This window comes from Pomacea canaliculata, linkage group LG8, assembly GCF_003073045.1.
Source record: "Pomacea canaliculata isolate SZHN2017 linkage group LG8, ASM307304v1, whole genome shotgun sequence".
Classification (NCBI taxonomy): domain Eukaryota; kingdom Metazoa; phylum Mollusca; class Gastropoda; order Architaenioglossa; family Ampullariidae; genus Pomacea; species Pomacea canaliculata.
In genome coordinates this window covers 14,766,098-14,785,721 of record NC_037597.1, presented here as the reverse complement: position 1 = coordinate 14,785,721, position 19,624 = coordinate 14,766,098, and the positions used below count along the sequence as shown (strand labels likewise).

The 19,624-nt window shown below is 35.9% G+C and overlaps 2 protein-coding genes across 3 annotated transcripts; one reads left to right on the top strand and one right to left on the bottom strand.

Moving 5' to 3' along the window:
• Window positions 1-1,892: 1,892 nt before the first annotated feature.
• On the bottom strand, window positions 1,893-7,795 carry LOC112569891 (egl nine homolog 1-like). Of its 2 annotated transcripts, XM_025247946.1 has the most exons (8): window positions 7,239-7,795; window positions 6,662-6,879; window positions 6,154-6,273; window positions 5,470-5,603; window positions 5,129-5,199; window positions 4,481-4,542; window positions 3,338-3,409; window positions 1,893-2,830 (listed from the first exon to the last, which is right to left on the bottom strand). In XM_025247946.1, the coding sequence occupies exons 1-8, from the start codon at window positions 7,765-7,767 to the stop codon at window positions 2,714-2,716; spliced, it is 1,323 nt and encodes a 440-aa protein (XP_025103731.1). In that variant the 5' UTR covers window positions 7,768-7,795; the 3' UTR covers window positions 1,893-2,713. The 2 variants fall into 2 exon arrangements, 1 of the variants encoding a protein (XP_025103731.1); XR_003100546.1 differs by lacking the exon at window positions 1,893-2,830 and having other exon boundaries at window positions 3,382-3,409; window positions 5,099-5,199.
• Window positions 7,796-7,948: 153 nt separating this feature from the next.
• Window positions 7,949-19,565, top strand: LOC112569893 (ras-related protein Rab-4B). The gene is made up of 7 exons (XM_025247949.1): window positions 7,949-8,095; window positions 8,852-8,932; window positions 10,346-10,460; window positions 10,898-10,960; window positions 11,228-11,382; window positions 11,971-12,066; window positions 12,563-19,565. The coding sequence occupies exons 1-7, from the start codon at window positions 8,080-8,082 to the stop codon at window positions 12,670-12,672; spliced, it is 636 nt and encodes a 211-aa protein (XP_025103734.1). The 5' UTR covers window positions 7,949-8,079; the 3' UTR covers window positions 12,673-19,565.
• The last annotated feature ends 59 nt before the right edge of the window (window positions 19,566-19,624 follow it).

Genomic DNA, 19,624 nt, shown 5'->3' with positions numbered 1-19,624 from the left:
ATGAACAGGGACCCCTTAAAAATCTGAAGAAGGGGTCCCTGGGACCCCAAAGAATTTAGCCTTAGCAGAAGCCCTGGACTAATACCAAACACATTTAGCCACTGACACACAGGTTAAAGAATATACAGGTAATAAAAGTAAGGCATTAAGTGTGAAAAAATACGCGAATAAGATACTATGTAAAAGTGAACTGTGTTAATGCAGAATTGTAACTAAATGAGTCTTGCAGCAGCACAAATAGCTAAGAGCATTTAACAATACTAAGTTTACCGTCTTACTCTAGTAATATGAGGAGCTTACAGTCTTATAGTTTTGTTTTTTTTTAAACATAAATCCTCACCGGGTATAATGGTCTTTAAGCAAAGAGCTTTTGTTGCAACAGAGAAATGTATGCAAAATGTCAGCTGTATGCAAAAAGTGGACAGACTTTTCATCTAACCTTCGTCTTAAAATTAATTTATCTACACATTGCAGCCTATGGGTTTTTTTCCTCAACTTTTTTAAAGCCGAAACTGGTCCAGCACTTACAGGGGATGGCTCCATCCCTATCCTTAAACATCACGTGATTTTAATTTTTTTTTTTTTTTTTACGCTGTCGTTATGCATGCTTTTTGTCTTTAAAGACGCCTGATATGTTTGCGATAACGACAAACCTTTCCTGCACTCTTGAAAAGTTTATAATTTTTACTTTGACAAGCAATATTGAGATAACATCAAAATGAACCTATGTATAATTTATACACATGTAGAGAAAAAGAGAGCGCGCGTTCAGATAATGTGCTGACAACTATTGTTTACTTTAAACGATGTCCATATTAGAAGCAAGTAACGGGATAAAAGATAACGACTATTTAGTCAGACAAACAATATCACCATGTCAATGTTACAGCAATAACGTGAAGTCACTTCTGTTGATAGAAAAAACGGAGAATAAGCGAAGATGAGAAGTTAAGGAGGTAAGCGCAGGATTTAATAGGCACGCCAAGCTAGGTTATGGATGGGTGGGTGTGGGGGAATTAGACCATAGAATTAAAGCAGAAGATACTTACAGCAATCTTTGTTCAGTCTTCCACGGATGGACCACAGCATCAGGAAGAAAAATAAGAAAAAAAAAACGGTAGCCTTTTATACAAAATACAATGCTTATCCGTTTATAAAACCTGGACTGAGGTGTCCCACACTGCAGAAAATATATCTAAGCAGTCCTTAATAAGTCAAAAGATCTCCCCATCCCGTTCTTCTGAGCGTGTACCGGTTATTTCACCTCTCGATCGCGGCGTGCGCGCGCAGTCAAGTGTTCGATCAGTGTTAGCAGACGAAACAAGAGGCGAGTGTTTGCGGGTCACATAAAGGGGTATTTACAGCGCCCCCTTGCTGGATATAGTTGTTTAGCTGTTGTTCCCTTCACAGCGCTTTCTTCGTCAACAAAGTTTCAATTGTCTGGCCAGGTATAGTAGCGATTAGAGCACGAACTTATATATATATTAATGGACTGCTTTTTAAATGTTAACTACCAGAACGAGGCTGGTGTGTACAAAGCTTCTGGTTTAGTCACGTTCATACAACGCTTCTTATTAAGAGTGGTATTTCTTTACATTTATACAAAATAATTTTCAATGGCCAGGGATAAAGTGAAAAAAATGGTAAGAGGGCAATCTTTTCATGCATAAAGACATTACTATAATTTGTGTTATGAGGTATAGAAGATGCTCCACAGCCTATCGACCAGTGTGCAGATCCTGGGCTAGGCTACTTTCCTGTGCAACTTCACCTCCTCTTCCCTTTTTGAAACTTCTTTTGTATAGCTTGTAGGTTTTTTAGTTATTAATGATTTCTGTCATTTTTTTTCACAAAACACGTACAACACAGGCAATGATACACAATTTATTTATTATATAAAGAAAGCACTTTAAAGGAATATGTAAACCCTGCTTAAAACTGCTTTTCTAACAAATAAAACTATACACAGCTAGATTACACGATTTCTCTCGGCAATCAATTAATGAAAGGCTTGACAGAAAATTGATCATACTAGAGAACGAAAACATCCCAAAGCAAAATGAAAAAAAAAAAAAAAAACCACCCCAAGTTTTCAACACAACAACTGTCAATCTTTGGACTTCGTTCGTAACCGTACTACACTACAGAGGCGTAGCTCACGTAGCTCACTTAGTTGTAGTTTAACATTGTCTCGCTTGGGCTGGGCCCTCATTTATTTTACCTTTACCTCTCATCAGTTTTAGGCCTTGAGTTATTTTGCCTGTCGCAATTAACTTTATGCCGCCCTTCATAGTGTTTACAAGTTGTTGAATTAGCCCCAGAACAAGTTTCACAGATGTCAAAGAATGAAGCGGAGGTTGGCGTTGCGCGGAAGTATGCAAGGTCGCTGACGTCACGCTTCCGAAGGCTTCCCAAGTTTTTCCTTTTAGTGAGACGGTTAGGAAAAAAAATCTCCACATTACGGACTGCAAACGGCATTGATGGCAATAATAACAGTTTTATGTAACAGTAGCTTAAACTGTATCCCAAGAAGTCTGAAATATTTCAAATGCTCAGCATTATTTGTGACTGGGCTATATATAATTATAGTCCACTGCTGACGTCAGCTTATTTCAGCAGCCGCCTGGCGGTAGCATATTCGTGTTCTGCACACCAAGATATTACAGATTAGGACTTTTTAGGTCAATAATAATTTCAGTGTTGACCAGCGTAATCAATCTTCTGTTTTGTAAAGGCGTGCCAACAGAGCTTTCTGGATGCTGGATGCGATTCCCATGGATGTCAGCAGGGCCTTGGGGTCTTCGTGGGTCTCCACCAACATCTTCAGCACCTACATCAGATAACTGAGTACCTTTCTCTAATTCTGAAACGTCTTATATCTGTGACCTTTCTACAACATTCACAAGCTAATGAGCAAATGCCATCTATATGGGATGCAGACAGGTGGGTTAAAAATGGATCACTATGTGAAAAGAACAGCAAAAGGTGGACAATGTAGAGAGAGTAATGGAGCTTTCAGAGATATTAATGTTCTGTTTTGTGGGAGTATCAATTAGATAACTACCGCCATGTGGACTTATGTGGACACAATTCAAATATGTCCAGAACATTTTGGTCATTCAGCTATCTGCGACCCATTTTCAACAAAACTTCAAAATCTCTTAACAAAGCCTTTTGATGACCACCAAAGAGCATTTACCTAATGCATCTCCCTCATATTCAAGATGCTGTTGTAAACTTAAAACACACTTTCAGAACTGCAGCACTAAATAATTCCAATGATTAAAAAAAATGTTTCTATAACTTAATCTAATTGATGAAGAGAATGTTCACTCACATTTACTTCATCATCAGATAATGATCCAACTGCACTTAAAGACTTGGTCTCCATGTTTTTTTCCAAGATTTCCTGAAAAAAGATGTGCCTAAATAGTTTCAAAAAGCACTTAAAATGTTAATATCTCATATACTGCTGATTTTTAGACATGGTACTGCTAATGACTGGATGGTAATGGTGCAGTGTCCAAAGGTTCCTGTCACAGCAGTTAGAACCTGGTGTTGTGGGTTGGTCTGCAGCTAACTCTCACACCTTTGCAGGTCTTTGCAGGGTCTTTAGCTCTCAAGGGGAAATTGGTAGCAAATTGGTCAAAGCACTGACATCTGAATCAAGAAGTACCCTGGATTGATATCCTTATGGCCCAACAAACTTTCCTTAGTATACCCAATTGTCAGGAAGGAAGAATGGGTACCTGACTCCATAGACAGTTGGGGAAGGAAGGGTAGCATGGGGGAAGTAATGCCCTACAAAAAAAGAAAAAAAAGAAGGCCCCGAGAAAAGTCGTTTTTAACACTTCATCCCAAATGACATAAAAATGGTTAGGGAACTGCCTAGCTCTCACACACTTCTGGATGGGATACTTATCCACAGATAACTGCCAATAGTTTTCTCCAGTTTCCTCCAGCCTGTGTGTGTGTGCATGCACATGCATGGGTGTGAGAGTGATAAAGAAAAGAGAGAGAGTGATAATGATTTTTCAAAGGTGCATTTGATGTGTGCCTCGAATGGGGGGATGTTTTTATGCACCTTTGTGTTTGTTCATGTATTACCTATGCAAAGTGCTTTGATCCTGTTTTAGGTGGAGGAAAATATTCTATATTAATAAACAATGTTATTGTTGTGGCAATAAGCAGTCCATCACTCAGATTAGACACATAAGCAAACAGTAGTAACGTCTTTCAACTCCTTTCTTATACTCCTATTCTACAAACCATAATGGTGACTAGCAGTAATAATAGACATACAAGCTATCTCCAAGATAACAGTGGGGATCTACAGTTGGGGGCAAATTAACTCAGTACTGCTGCTGCAAGAATGGCCTGGAATAGATAAGCCTACCACTAAGAGATTAGCACAGTTTCTATGAATATTCATGCACATCAAATAACAGGCACGTTTACACTCCAAAGATACAATCTGCACCTTTTCTGTCTTTTTAATTGTCACTTCTAGAAGAGCAGTTTTTGCTGTAAGATCTTGGAGATCTGAAAATGTAAAGGTGTATCATATAAAACACTTTCAACATAAATGCTCATACTTAAATCAAAGAAACATATATCAAAATCAACATTAAGTTATTGATAGAAGACAAAAAATCAGACACCTTCTGTCTCAGATTAACATCTATGCTAAAGAAAAAGGAATTTTTGTCTTTTATGGAAATCTTTTAAGTTTCACCCAAGTCCAATGCAAACTTAACTCAAAGTTTCTGACAAGCTTGCACAAAATAATGTTGCTCATGAGTTTATAAAAAAATGAGTTTAGTACACGTTTAAAGGATTATTTTCAAGGATAGTCTTAATGATATCATCTGTTCTGAGTGTCTGTAAGAAAATTATAAATATAAACCTTATAAAGATTATATTTCTCTACTATCTTAGAATGCTAAGTTTTAGAGAATTCCTGAGCAAAACCAATAAATACCTCTACAAGAAAGAAAACATCACAGCAACATGACTTAACTCTGAGCAAATAAACCTTCTCTTTTTTTCTTTAGTTCCCCTAATAATTTTTCTTGGTGACTTTTAATTAATACTTTACATGAACTCTGTTATGTCTGATGCAGCTTACACATTTCACTTTGCTCCTTCTTTGCAATGGCTCTTTCATCACCATCAAAGTACCAGACTGTTAGTGCATACCTGTTACAGAACATCCAAAATGTGAAAGAGAGAGTTGAAGTCTATAACTTTTATATGACGATTGCAGCTATCAATCTTTATGTATGACAAAGGCATGCAGCAGCTATAATTAAAGTGAAGCTGCATGGGAGTTCAATTGCAAAAAACATCTTGGTCTCAGTACTCATAGCTGTTGTACAGTGACTGCTCACTTACCTGACATGGTTAATTGATTCATGAATATTTCTTTGAATGTAAAAAGCAAAGAAAGGTGTGTACACAATCGCTCACCGTGTTCTGTAAGCAGGTTGCACTTCATGGGGATTACGTTTGTCTGACCAGAAAAACAGTAGTCTATTAGCAATTGGCACAACATCTATGTAGGAACCACCCTCAGGAAAAATCCTTAGTAAACCTCCATCTTGCTGAAAAACAACCTGGCCTTTATAATCCATCAAATAACAGGGATGAATTTTTTTTTATAAAGGTCAAGTGCAAGTAACCATCAGCATTGAAGAAAAGAGTATCTCTTTTCATTAAATTTTCAAAGTAAACAATTTCAACTGTATTATAGAAAGAAAAGATTACATCAAGGAGATAATGAACAGGATATACATTACCTCTCTAAAAGATTTTAATGAAAAGTAAACAGTGCAAACTAGCAACTTTATAGTGTGACATTTCTTTCTGTTCCTGAGGAATTTACAGTTTTTTAAGTTGATTAACTAACACAAATCCAATATTTCCCTTGCTGCTTGTGTTTGCTGCTCATTGTAGAGCACTGACATCTGAAGAGCAAATGTGCTGTCTAAAACTCTCTGTTATGAGTGGGACTTCTTTGTTACAGGATATTTAAATTTCTCTTCTACTTCTCTGTTGTAAAATACAAAAAGAATTCACACACAAAAAATAAAAACAAGAAAAGAAAGCACAAAAACGCTCTCAAATATCATACACTCTTGAAACCCAACTCACCTCCACATTCCAGCCTTTATTTAAATACAAGATACAAGTGATACGCCTGCCATCTTTATTGGGGTTGTCAATATGCCGTCTATAGTAGCTTCCCTTTCCTGGGTAGCAAGCAACCATAACCTGAATACATTATCAGAATATTCAAATCATAGGGTCAGACAAATTAAAACAAAGTGTTCAGGGTCAACTGGTTTTCCACTTCACCACCATTTACATGTACAAGATGGTGGACAACATCAACTAATTTTATTGACCACTGAAAACTATATCTTTTCCTTATTTTCACAGATTCTGTTGACAGTGTGGAAACATGTGAGTGTGGTAAGGGCATTGTGAAATGAGGAAGAGAATGGAACTGGGGGAAGGGGGTCAATGCGAAAGCATGCATGTACATTATGTAGCTGATTGAGTTAGGGCACCTCTGAAATTATCACCACCACCACCATCATCATTTCATTTTCATGAGGAAATCCTTCCTCTCAAAAAAAGAGTGAACTTGTAGTATCACCTTTGTGCGACCTTCCATGCGATATGGCAAACCAGAAGTTGTTTGAAAAATGATGTCATCCATTTTCTTGATGGCTGAGCTGACACCTGGTGCTCTAATAGAGTCCAAGTTGTCATCAAACCAGTGTATGCGATCATTGCGAATGCCGAGTTTAGTGCTCTTCTCTGCATCTTCTCCACTGGTGCGCCCACCTTCCACTTGCCCTGTTTTAAGTTCCCCTGCCAAAGGTAGCTGCAGTGTATGTGGTTTGATTAAGTAAACAAGCATGTCAGGTCTTTTTTAATAGGAAAAATGTTTCTTGTACTCCAGATCGAGATGTCATTTAATAGAAATAGCATCAATTGCAATGTATATTAAAACCTTTACAAATTATATTTCGATCATGAGTATAAACCATTATAAACAATGAATTTTACTATTAATTTTAATAGAGCTGTTTACGTGTTTTCAATAGATTGCTTGCAAACTCAGTTTTATGAGACTCGATACACAGTAAATGGACGATACATTTTGCTATAGTATGTTAATTTAATTTTATGTGGCCGATCGATCAGGTCCGGTCATTCATATTGCATACCATTTAGGTCCATTTGACGTATCTCTCCTACTATTTTATCGATTTCATCCGTGGTGAAGAGCCCATCGACTACACAAAATCCGCTATCGTTAAGATGATGTCGCACAAATTTTCCGACACTCTCACTTGAGAAGCCATCGATCGGCGTTTGGAAATGCGTTTCCTTAAATGGATTCGTGTCAAAAGGTAGTCCTTCAACTTCAGGTTCCTGAACATCTACAGAAGCCGCAGATGCTTGTTCTTGATAAAAAGAAACTAACCCCGACTTCTTTCCGTCTTGAAATACTTCATGGTTACCGACGCCACTTACAACAGATTTTTCGTCTGCTTCACCAGAATGATATTTTTGCCGCTCTCTGTTTCTATGATACATTTTACCATCAGTGGAGCATAGCTTCTTGTGATCGTGCCAGTCCTTTGATTGGTGATCTCTGCTACAGTAAAAAAATTTCTTACAACGACTGCATCTTTTCAAGCCTGTGGTGGCACCGCATAGTTTGCATTCTGCCGTTTCGCATTGTGCCGCCATGTTGGTTGATATGGAAGTCAGGGACGTAACTCTGACATAAGAGATTATTGCGTATGCAAAACACTTATTTGCTAAATGTTAAATATTTCCAGCTTATCAAACGATAGCTGAAAACTGCTGAAAAAATTATTTGGGGTATTCATAAAACTACTACGATTTCTCCCTTTCACAAATTGTACGCAAAGGCGGCAAACAATTTTAGTATAGAGATTTTGCATGACAGCTGACTGCCATAATTTTGCGTTTGAGAGGAAGTGATTGCAGAGTACACACAGCTTAGTACAAATAACAACATCAGTACTAAACGAAAGGATGTCAGAGACTTACGGTATGGAGCTTGTTATTGTCGTTCCTTGAAAGCTAACTACGTAATTACATTTCGAAGACAGAATGAAAATCATTACTGTCTGACTTGTTTATTTTTTTGCTTTTGCACGCTGGATTGCTAACAAAAATGATAGGTTCTCGAAGACAACAGTTTTCAAATGACTATGATATAGTCCATTGTTTCTTTTCGCAAAGAAATGTAAAAGATATTTTCTTAACGAAAATGAAGCATAAAATTATAAATTATTGTGAAGGAAGACTTCGTTTAATCATGTATACTTCTGATGAAATGTCTTGATATGTTAGTGTTTCCCGTTAGATACCTATTATCATACTCAAATTGCAGCAAATAATACATTAAAGGACATGTAAACGACTGTTGAAGGATTTTACTGTGAAGCATCATCAGATGCTATGTTTTCAACAATCATGAAACACACAAACACATTCTCAATCTCTCGATGAAAACTTACATGCGATAAAGCATGAGCCTCAGAAAGATCATTAGACATTGAGTTTTGCCTTCTTTAATAACTTTCTGATTACATTATACTAGAAATTTTTGTTTCCTGGAATTCAATTTTTAAATGTCTTGAAATGATGTGTAGCTCAAACACTTCAGCACACAATGTTCTTATCAGTGTAGCTTCATAGTAATAAAAAAACCAGGTACATTTTGTAACACATTTTTAGTAATTTTATTGAGAAATTATGCATTTTGATATATTGTAAGTTCTCATCTTATTATATTCTTCAGACTTCCTCTTTAAATTTTTGGTGATTGGAAGTGCTGGTGCAGGAAAATCTTGCATTTTACACCAGTTTATTGAAAATAAATGTGAGTACTTTTTGTCATTATTTTGCATTGTCTGTGCTTAATTTATAGGTGTTAATCCTTAGGTAGAGTTTATTGGTGATTAAAATGGAATATTATCTGCATTTGACACCATCGACCATTGTCTGCTCCTTCATAGATTACACACCCTCTTCAGGATTTCTGGACCTGCATTAGTGTGATTCAACTCCTGTCTCATTGATAGGACACAGACTGTGTTTGTTGATGGTCAAACATCTCGCCTTGCACCACTTTTTTTATGGCCTTTCTCAGCCCAGTTCTGTTCATTCTGTATGTAAAACCAGTTTCATCTTGCATCCAGTCTCACAATCATTCTTATCAATCATATGCTGATGATATGCAACTGTATTCTCCACTCCACCGGCTGAGTCCCAGTCTGCTACCACACCATAGAAGCCTGTATTAATGAAGTCAAAGACTGGATGGTAACAAACAATCTTAAACTCAACGATGATAAAATGGAAGTCCTTCTATGTTTGAGAAGAAAAAATCACATCAAGGTGAGCGAAACCAACATCACCTTTGGGTCCTCCATCAGGAACCTGGGATTCATTGTCACTGAAGATGTGACTCTTGCTAAACAAGTTACAGCTGTCTGTCAGTCTGCCTATTATGAGCTACGCAAGATCAGTGCCATTCTATCACATTCTGTCAATGCGCACTACCAACACTCTTGTCTGTGCATTTTATTCTATCCAGGCTTGATTACTGTAGCTCCTTTCTTGCTGACAGTCCTGAATACCTTCTTCAAAAACTCCAGAAAGTACAGAACTCTGCTGCACATCTGGTACTTAGATCTCTGTGCTGTGTTTTAATTTGTTTGCTGGCACCTGCTCTGATTATTTCTCTGAACTGCTCTTCCATTATGTCCCATCTAGACAACTCTGCTCCTCATCTGATGATCGTCCTTTTACTCATCCTGTCACCAGAACAACAACAGATAGCCACAGATTTTTAGTGCAGCAAAACAATGGAACTCTATCCCTTTCCATATCTGCCACCTACCCACTATTGAATCTTTTAAATGTGCACTGAAAATGCACCTCTTCCATAAACATTACTCCTAACAAGCTTTCCCATAATGCTAGTCCTTTTTCACACCCTTCCTTTTGAAATATCATGTTACTCTCGTGTTCTTGTTATTTGGTTCCTCTTTGTGTTTTTTGTATTTGATTTTATTCTTTGCTAGTATTGTTTATTCTTTTATAGTTCATGTGTTATTTGTTTGTGCTCCTGTCCCTCGTATGTTGTCCATGTTTCATTCTTGTTCATAAGCGCTGAGCATACTCCTTAAGAGTGTGAGTATGCACTTTATAAATTTTGCATTTATTATTATCAATCATTACAAAGTTAATACTTTGCTTATTATGGGAAATATTTTTATTTCTTATACAGTTAAACAAGATTCAAACCACACTATTGGTGTCGAGTTTGGCAGTAAGGTGGTAAATGTTGGAGGAAAGGCTGTGAAACTGCAGATATGGGACACCGCTGGGCAGGAGAGATTTAGGTATAGTATTGTATTATATAGTATTGATACTTTAGCACTATTGTATAGTATCAATATTATAATACATGACATGACATTGACAACGATATCTCTTTACCTTACTAGCTTGAGGGAGCTAGTTCTTTGTATTTTTGGTTTTTCTACGTTGCCCTGTTGTGAGTTTCATGCCTATTTTTTGACACACATTTCTGGATTCCACTCCACCATGCATCATTCGCTTCGGCAGCGACAGTCACCCTTTTGCAGTTTCATATGATAATATTTCTTCATATTCCCAAGATTACTCAATATCTTCCCAGTATCCTCCTGATGTCTGCTACAGCTTGCTATCACTTCTGGACTGACTTTGTATACTTACCAAAGAAGCTAGAGATTTAAGCTTTTAAGAAAAAAAGCATGAGAGACCATACTTTTGAAATAGATTCTCCTGCCAACAGATCTGTGACACGAAGCTACTACAGAGGAGCTGCTGGGGCTCTGCTTGTTTATGATATCACAAGGTATGAGAAAGTCAAGGCTCCATTACAATTTTTTTGTATAATACTATTTAATATAAATGCTATTTATTTAGACCACAATGACAGAGATAGAAGTTGACTGCATATGATGCCTACATGTTCTGCTATATTTTATCTTCGCTGAATTGCAAAACTTAGAAGAAATTCTGTTAATTTTACTTGCAAGATGTATAAATCACATACAAGGTTTGAAAAAGTATAAAGTCATGTATCATTTCTTAATTATTTGTCTTGTATGGCTTTTTGCAGCCGCGAGACATACAATGCCTTGACTAACTGGCTTACAGATGCACGTACCCTCGCAAGCCCAAACATAGTCATAATTCTCGTTGGCAATAAAAAAGATTTGGAAGCAGAAAGGGAGGTGACTTTTTTGGAGGCTAGTCGCTTTGCTCAAGAAAATGGTGAGTTTTGATTGTTTGATCCCAGTTATTATGAGTTAGGTGTATGTCTGGATGTATTTATGTAGTTTGTACCTGCAAATAGTTCACCTTTGCAGCTCTGTAAAATACAAAAACACAGAGTTGCAAATGTGAAATGTTTAATATGGGATGAGACTTGTGTTGATAATGCTTTTAATAGATGTATTTAAATTTTTTTCAAATCTTTAACACCATCACAAAAAGGGGGTGTCTGTATTATTCTATCAATATGTTTAGAGTCTCTTGTACAAATGTGCATAATCTTGATTAGACATAGATTTTTGTTAAAAGTCCAAAGTGCTCATTTCCTGAAGATGATAACAGTAATATATATATATATTAATATATTATGGTGATATATATCTGTGTGTTGAGCCTAACAATATTCATTTGTTCTTCTTTCTTCTATGCTCATTCTCAACATATGAATACCCACATAATGCAGTTCTATAATGATGAATACTAATTTTTGTTATTAAGTAACATCATTTTATAACATTGACACCAGGACAAGAAACCTGTCTAGAATACAAACAGTTCAAGAATTACTTTGCATCCATCTTTCTTCAGATCTGATGTTTCTAGAAACCAGTGCTTTAACTGGAGAAAACGTGGAAGAAACCTTCCTGAAATGTGCCAGATCTATTCTGACCAAGATTGAGTCAGGTTAGTATTGATCTTTGTAGTGTCGTTGTAGGTATTATTTCATTTTAAATTTCTTACAAGCTTTATTCAACCCAAAGAATATTTAGAAGACTTATCAACATGATTTCTTAAATACCTTTACATTACTACACAATGTAGCTGGTTGATTCTTTTCTTTTTGTCTTTTTTGCAATATTAGATATCATCTTCTAATTAAATTGTATAATTATTTATTTCTTGGGTATAATTTCACTCCTGTGTTTCCTCAGGATTCCTTATATAATCATACATAGGTATATAGAATTATTTCTCTTTATATAAAGAACGTGTGCAGAATAATGCTGTGCTGCTGGCGTTTTGTACTTTACTAACATAAGAATGGGTTCATTTTTGGACTATCCATTCCCATGACCAAGCCATTACACAATTTTTTGTGTGTGTGTACATAGTGTACATTATAGCCTGAAATTTAAGTGGTAAAAGAATTTGAATGAAAAAAACATAATGTGTCATCCAGGTGAGCTAGACCCAGAAAGGATGGGATCAGGCATTCAGTATGGTGATGCATCACTTCGCAGACTACAGAGACAACAGCAGTCACAGAAGAGGCCTGACTGTGGATGCTAAGGTCCTTTTGGATCGATTTCTATTGTGCTGACTCTTATACAGTAACCTGTTCTGAGCGCAGCAGTGGTGCACAGCTGACATAAATGATATTGAGAGAGGAGGGACCATGGGTGGATACTGGGATGAGGATAAGGGAAGGGCTAATTTCAGGGTTTTAAAGATATCAGCAAAGTTTTAATGATTTTTATTTTCTAAGAAACTTTTTTTCAAAGAGGGGAGGGGAGCAAACTTGCAGATGTACTGGGGGAAAAAATATGTCAGAAGCTTGTCAGTGAATAATGTAAGAATGTTGAGAATTTCCATTTTAGCATGTCCTGAGAATTCAAAAGCTAATCTCTTCTAGAAAATCCTAAGGTACATCATCTTTTTCAGCTTATACTTTTTAAGATCTTTGACATGTAAACTTTATTATGCCATCATTTATGAAACTATTCATTCTTGTATGATGATTCCAGAAAAGGAGAAAAGACTTCCAGATTGCCTTTTGGCTATGCTTTTCTGTCATTGCACATGTATATGTGTGTGTATTTGTGTGCATGAGTGAGCACGAAATATTTTTAATTAGTAATTTCTTCAAATCAAAATGATGCATAAGAGTGTTGCAGGACTCAGAATATTGATAGAATCCCCGTATGATTTCTTTTTTCTTGTGAAAATTGATACTGGAAAAGGCTTATTTTCATTTTCCTGGGATTTACTACATGCGTCTGCTTTAGCTCACAGATTTTGTGCATTATCATTAGTGTCTGTGCGTTATCATTGACCAATCTCTCAATATTTTCTGTGCTGTCTGCATTCACATGTGCATATTGCAGCATATATCTTGGACAGCTGTTCTTTTTCTGTTGCTAACATTTTTTTAACATAGTTTTTTATTACCAGTGCAAGTTGGTCTATAGTACAGATATAGACAGACACCTGTTATGAATAAGGGATGGGGTAATACATTGTTAGCATGATATTGAGACGAGCAAAATCCAAATAATGTAATCTTCATGTGTGTAATGGCAAGGGACTGATGTTTCATGGGCTTCATGTATTTGCTGAGTTCACTAATATTTTGCATGACTATGTGTTCTGCTTCCCATTAAGATCATTCTCAAGATTTCATGACTTATATGTGGTCTTATAAACTCAGTAGACTACTTTTAAAATTTGATAAACATGTTATGTAATATTCAAAATGTTGCATGCATACCATTTAAGAAAAGACATTCATTGTTAAGCACATTTTTTTGTTTTTGTTTTTCTTGAAATGCACAAACATGATTAGAGGTTGCTGAGAAGCCAGAAAATATAAAGATCTGTTACATAAATTTCTTACCCATCTGAGCTGGTTTCAGGTGTTAGCTTGAAGATTATCACACCAGGGGGTGATGGGGGATGTTTGCAGTTGAGTACTTTTTTTTAAAATTTCTGATGACATTGGAGTAATGGCAAGTCAGGTTGTGTATTTAGACATATATTTCTGCAAATAACATTTCATTGAATAGGCATCTTAAAAATCTTGTGCTAGATCTTTAGATTTCTTTGTTGGTTATCTTGAACTCCAGAGAAAAAAATTGCTGAATTTCATTGTCGTTAATGTTAATCTTAGAATTTTATTATCTCAAAAAGAGATAATTAAAGGAGTACTTGTAGTGCATGTTAATGTTGAACTTGTCCAGACCAAAAATTGCCTCTTATTGATGTCTCATTCCCTTTAAGTTACCTGTTGTTAGAATGTTCTTTATGCAGACTTTTTTTTGCAGATGGAGATTCAGGTCAGGATTAATGATCTCAACTTGTGTAGATGGTTGCGAATGGAAAGCTTATAGAAGTAAAAAGAACATAAATGTTTTGTAACTTTTCAGGTGCGTGTTGATCCCTACTAGACAAATTTGTATATTTTAAGAATGCCATTTTACCTTTCTTGACCAAAGGTAGACAGCTGCCCCAGAGATTCCCTTACTTCTTGTCCATAGCTCTAACTCTAGGCAGCACTCAGCTGTAGCTTCAAGACACGAACTTAATGATTATTTACCAACCTCTAAGGTCTGCATTTGTGTGATTTCTGAGTTTAATAACTGCCATGGCTTTTGGACAAATATTAAGATCAAAATGACATTGAGAAAAGCAGGAAAAGATTTTCATTTTACGGACTAACAAAATTTTACAGCTGAGAATGCTTATAAAGTTTTTTGTCCTTGTTCCTTCAGCATTTATGGAATGCATGTTTTGTTTTCTTTGATTCTGCTTGGGCATTTTTATCATTTGAAATACATTTTGAGGGTGTAGAAAACCAAAACACATATATTGTTGTAGTGAGCATTTCTTCTATTACTTGAGTTTTATTTTTTCCTTCAGACAATATTACTCTTTACTAGTGACTGATGGCATATTATTCAGTGCTAAAAAAGTATTGCTTTGTATGAAAATGGATGAAAGATATGTGGCAGCTCAGGCAGTTGCACTACTTAAGAATGAGGAAAAATGTGGCAAGTCGATCAGCATTTATTTCAAATCCTAAGAATGAAGTTTTAAAATTCTGAAAATGTGATGTACAGGAAATATATTGTTCCACTTAATTTTGCTGAATCATCAAATACATTCATATACATATTGTATATTAAATGTAGGCAGATGCTGTTTCTTTGTTGCCTGTGAGAATTGCTCATTCATTTTTTGGTCATTAAAGCATGGGAGGACAGTTCATAGTCCTCAATTGTAACTGAAGTAATAATTACATTGGTGTAACAACACTATAGCATGAATGGCTTTGCTATAGTCTGGGATGTGTTTTGAAAGGGTTCCATTAACAAAATTTCTTTCAAATTTCTCAGGTCAAATAGGACCTACAGACATGTTGATGCATAACAAAGAAAATTTCAACATTTATGCAACCTTCCCCATTGTGGTGGACCACATTGGTATAGTTATAAGTAATTGAATATCTGCAGGCTAAACCTGGATTTCCTAATGAGGTTGACAGTGTTTGGCTGGTTCTTGTTCTGTCATTGCAATGCCTTTGTGAAAGAATGGTTTGGCATGATAGAGGTGAGGAGCGCACACAGTGCTGGCAATCCTAGTGGTCATTCTTCACCAGTTGCATGAATCTAGCCTGACATCTCCCTCTGCTGAATCAAATCCATTCTTTCTTGCCAGACTGTGAAAGTTCAGCTTTTAATACTTCACAATGGTTTTTTAATGGCAGACATTGATGGTTTTGCAAAAATATTCATGGTGTGGGGAAAGGGCAAAATTTATATTTAAGAGAGTTGCACTTCTCTTGTTTGTACTCAGTGTCAATTCTCTGACAGTGATGAGGTACTAATTTGATAGATGCACTTTGATTGATTGATTTTTTTTAAAACTTTTGGCAGATTTGTCTACGACTGAATCTTTGAGCTGCTTTATAGGTGCTTGCAGTGCTGTCAGTTTTCTGAAGATCTGAGGCATAAAAGCAAAGATATTGTAACCTATGTGTAGTAATGGATATTGCAAGAGATGTACAGTTTGTTTTTCAGTATGGAAAAAAGTGGAGGGGGCGGCATATTTAAAGAGATATTAAAAGAGTGGTGCAGAGATGGCTTGTATTGACAAAGTTAGCAAAGTAGTTGCTGATAGTTTATCTATGTGTATATATGCATGTATACACAGACAAGCACATGCAATATACACATATGTAATAATATGCATATAGTACATCTGAAGAGGTACTGAGAATGTGCTGGAGACTAAGAAGTTTTTAAAGGTTTTTTCGCTGTATATTATCATCAATTGCTTGCTACACCTGACATTGCTAAATGAGGCTTCAGTCATAGTGCAGTTATCTACAAGTGAGCTTCTTTGACATAGATGAGGTGGTGTAGATATAATAGACTTGTACAAGACACGTACCCTTTAGAGAAAGTGCATGAAGTTTTGATTAAAGTCTTAGCGAATGGGCCAATGAATCAATTGTGTGAGAACTTTTAAGACAAAAGACAGAGCAACGTATGTTTTAGGTGTTCCTGCTGGTCTTTCATTTAGTTTAATTATATCCCCAAATGCATTGGATTGATTGGGGTGTCCTTTATTGCACAAAATGTGTAAAAATCTGACAGAATTAACATGCAGTTTACCAGAAATAAATTATTTGCTTTTTTTAAAGACAAAATTTATTCCTGATAAACTGATCTGAAGTACAGATAAACAGAATCTCCAGGATCCTACATATTTGTGCATGTGCGGGCTTTCAGATGTAGTGGAATGACATACCATGTAATAAATGTAATGCTGTGAAAAGCTTTTGATGCCTGTACAATGCATCATGATAATTGTCATGTAAATTATGCATGTTCAGTAGATGGTGCTGGTGATTGGTAAATGCTTTGCACAAAACTACATATTGAAGCAACAGTGGGTCTTGTAGTAATGCTGGCGTAAGTGGGGGTGCAGATGTATTGAAAAATGAGTAGGATAAGTTGTGCCACAATTTTTAGTTTGTAGTGTAGGTATGCAGGAAAGAAGTGTGCATGATTTGTCATGGCAGTGGCAGTTAGAGGTCTGTATGGTTGCTGATTTTAGGTGAATGCTTAGAATGACAAAATTATGCAAGTTATTCATGTGTGGTTTCATAGGATTTATGGTAAATTTGGTGGAAATGTTGAAATTTGCAAGGAATGCTTGCCTGTGGGTTAAAGATACACAGAAGAGAGTTTGTATGGCATTTGACAACTGGAGCTTAATGAAAATGTGAATTTCCTGTATGATTCTCATCTCTCACATATGTACCTGTCAGCGCAGGAAAAGTCGGGGTGCATGTGCGATTGCTAGAGTCCATGGATACGCAAGTCTATGAGATAAAAATATGAAATGGGTTTGATTAGAGAGTGACTGCTTCCAGCTATGGACTGCAATTATCTTGGAGTCTTTGACAGTAATAATCAATATTTTTAAATACCCCTGGTTAGACACAACCAAACTTTCCATCTGTCCTTAAAAAGGAATTAGTCAAAGAAAAGAACGTTCTCTAAACTATTTGAATGCATTCGATTTTTTTTCTTTTGGAAGTGAAGGGAGTAAGTGGGTAGTTTGGGTTTTTTAAACAGCAAAGTTGTAGGCATTCAAATGAGGGTCTTTTTTTTGGGGGGGTTTTTTTTTTTTTTTTTTGTCCCTTAACATTTTATCTTTGGTTCTGTCTGAAAATCAAATCTATCTGACAATAGTGCTGATAGTTAACATATGTTCTCAGTGCTATCAACTTTATTGAGCTGAGTTATGCAGTGAATTTGAAAGCTTGTGTACACTTCATTGTTTGGCTGGCATATGTATTCAATTGTTGCAGAAATGCCAGATGAAACCTGCATTATTTGCAAATATCTTGGTGTACTTTTCTTCATCCTGTACACTTTTGCAAAGCTTTGAGCAAATGTGTCTGGACAAATATGCATTTCATTTTGAAATCAGATTTTTCATTAGCATGCTATAACACTTAAGTCATAAATTAGGAGTAGAGAAGTCATTTTCTGTTTGTCACGCATTTCTTTAAACTGGGTTTTTTCCATGAATACTTTGTGGAAGCCAAGCTGGGTTAACATCAGAAGTATACAATGTAATTTGTAATTATTTCAAATTATCAAAATTTTTGCAGTAACTTTTAAAATGTTGACATTATAAACATAAATGATGGTACCTAGCTTTTTTCATGACCTATTGATATAAGTGTTCAATTTTTTTTCAGTGCACTTGTTTCTGAAATTTGAACTGCAAAACCAATTCTGAACTCATTATTTTCCTTTATTCAGTTTATTCAGAATTTCAGTAGTCAGCAAGAAAAAGTGTGTTTAAATGAGGCTTCAGTCATAGTGCAGATATCTACAAGTGAGCTTGTTTAAATGACTTTTGAACATATTGTCCTACAAGGTTTTGTAGAATATATAGCACTGGTCCAAGCACTACTTGTATACTATGTTAGATGTTGAAGGAGAAAAACAAAAGATAATGATAGTCCCTGTATCCTTTTCCTTGTGAAACAGGCTTTTAGCTGCTCGTTTTGTACATTGTTCACAACAGCACCTACAAAATATACACGTCTGCATACCTGAATTGCAGGCCAAAATGTGATGTTAAAAAAAGTTTAGGAGATGCTAAGAAACTTCAGAATGCTAAGTACTATGTAGTCAGAGAAATATAAGCATAACCTTTTGGAGATCATGCATTCAGTATGTGGTTGAGTTTGATTGTAAGCAGTTTAATGTATGCTTTTAGTGTGGAAAAAAATGTACAGTTGAATTCTTCTGTAAATAATGTGTAGTAATATTTTATATTTATATCAAAACAACACTTGTGTTCACAATTTGTGCACCATTCAATGTGGCCATCCAGTGTTAATGTGTGTGTGCAATTTTGATGACAACCCATTTTATCGTACTCTCAAATAATTATTTTTGTGCTTGGACTGCTAAAACTTGTGACAGAACTATTCCTGATAATCAAGAGGTTGCTTCACCCTCATATGATGTGAAGGGACCCTCAGTTTATGGCTTTGTATATGAAAAACAAATTTTGTATTTCGGCAGGCAAATCTCAGTTCTGATGCGCAAGTCCATTAGATATCTCTTCAGCACTGTCGAACATACTCCCAATTTTGTTGGATATACCCACAATGCTCTTGGGCTTGTTTATGACTAGTGTTGGAAATGCCTGTGATACTGTCATATACATCTACGGCACTATTTGACATGCCTCTAACAGTACAGAATCTGAGAATGAAGTTGTCTTTTTTTCCTGTAAAGACATGAGAATTTAAGTATCATCAATTGGCTTAATGTTGAGAATGAATATGGCCTCAGCGTGAACAAGTAATATTGCAAGGTTACGGTGTGTTATTGGTGGATTCAGAGTTTGCCAATAAAGTAGATTTCATTCAGTTTTGGTTGTGAAATTTAAAGTGTGATTCTTCTTGTTTAGAATGAAGATGCTATAAATT

Coding starts and splice junctions, on each gene's coding strand:
- LOC112569891 (XM_025247946.1), bottom strand. CDS start 7,767: ATGGCGGCACAATGCGAAACGGCAGAATGCAAACTATGCGGTGCCACC. Junction 5,200..5,469: donor CAACCTGCTTACAGAACACG/GTGAGCGATTGT, acceptor GTTCTGTAACAG/GTATGCACTAACAGTCTGGT. Junction 3,410..4,480: donor CAATTAAAAAGACAGAAAAG/GTGCAGATTGTA, acceptor ATCTTTTTTCAG/GAAATCTTGGAAAAAAACAT.
- LOC112569893 (XM_025247949.1), top strand. Junction 10,461..10,897: donor GCTGGGCAGGAGAGATTTAG/GTATAGTATTGT, acceptor TCCTGCCAACAG/ATCTGTGACACGAAGCTACT. Junction 12,067..12,562: donor TCTGACCAAGATTGAGTCAG/GTTAGTATTGAT, acceptor TGTGTCATCCAG/GTGAGCTAGACCCAGAAAGG.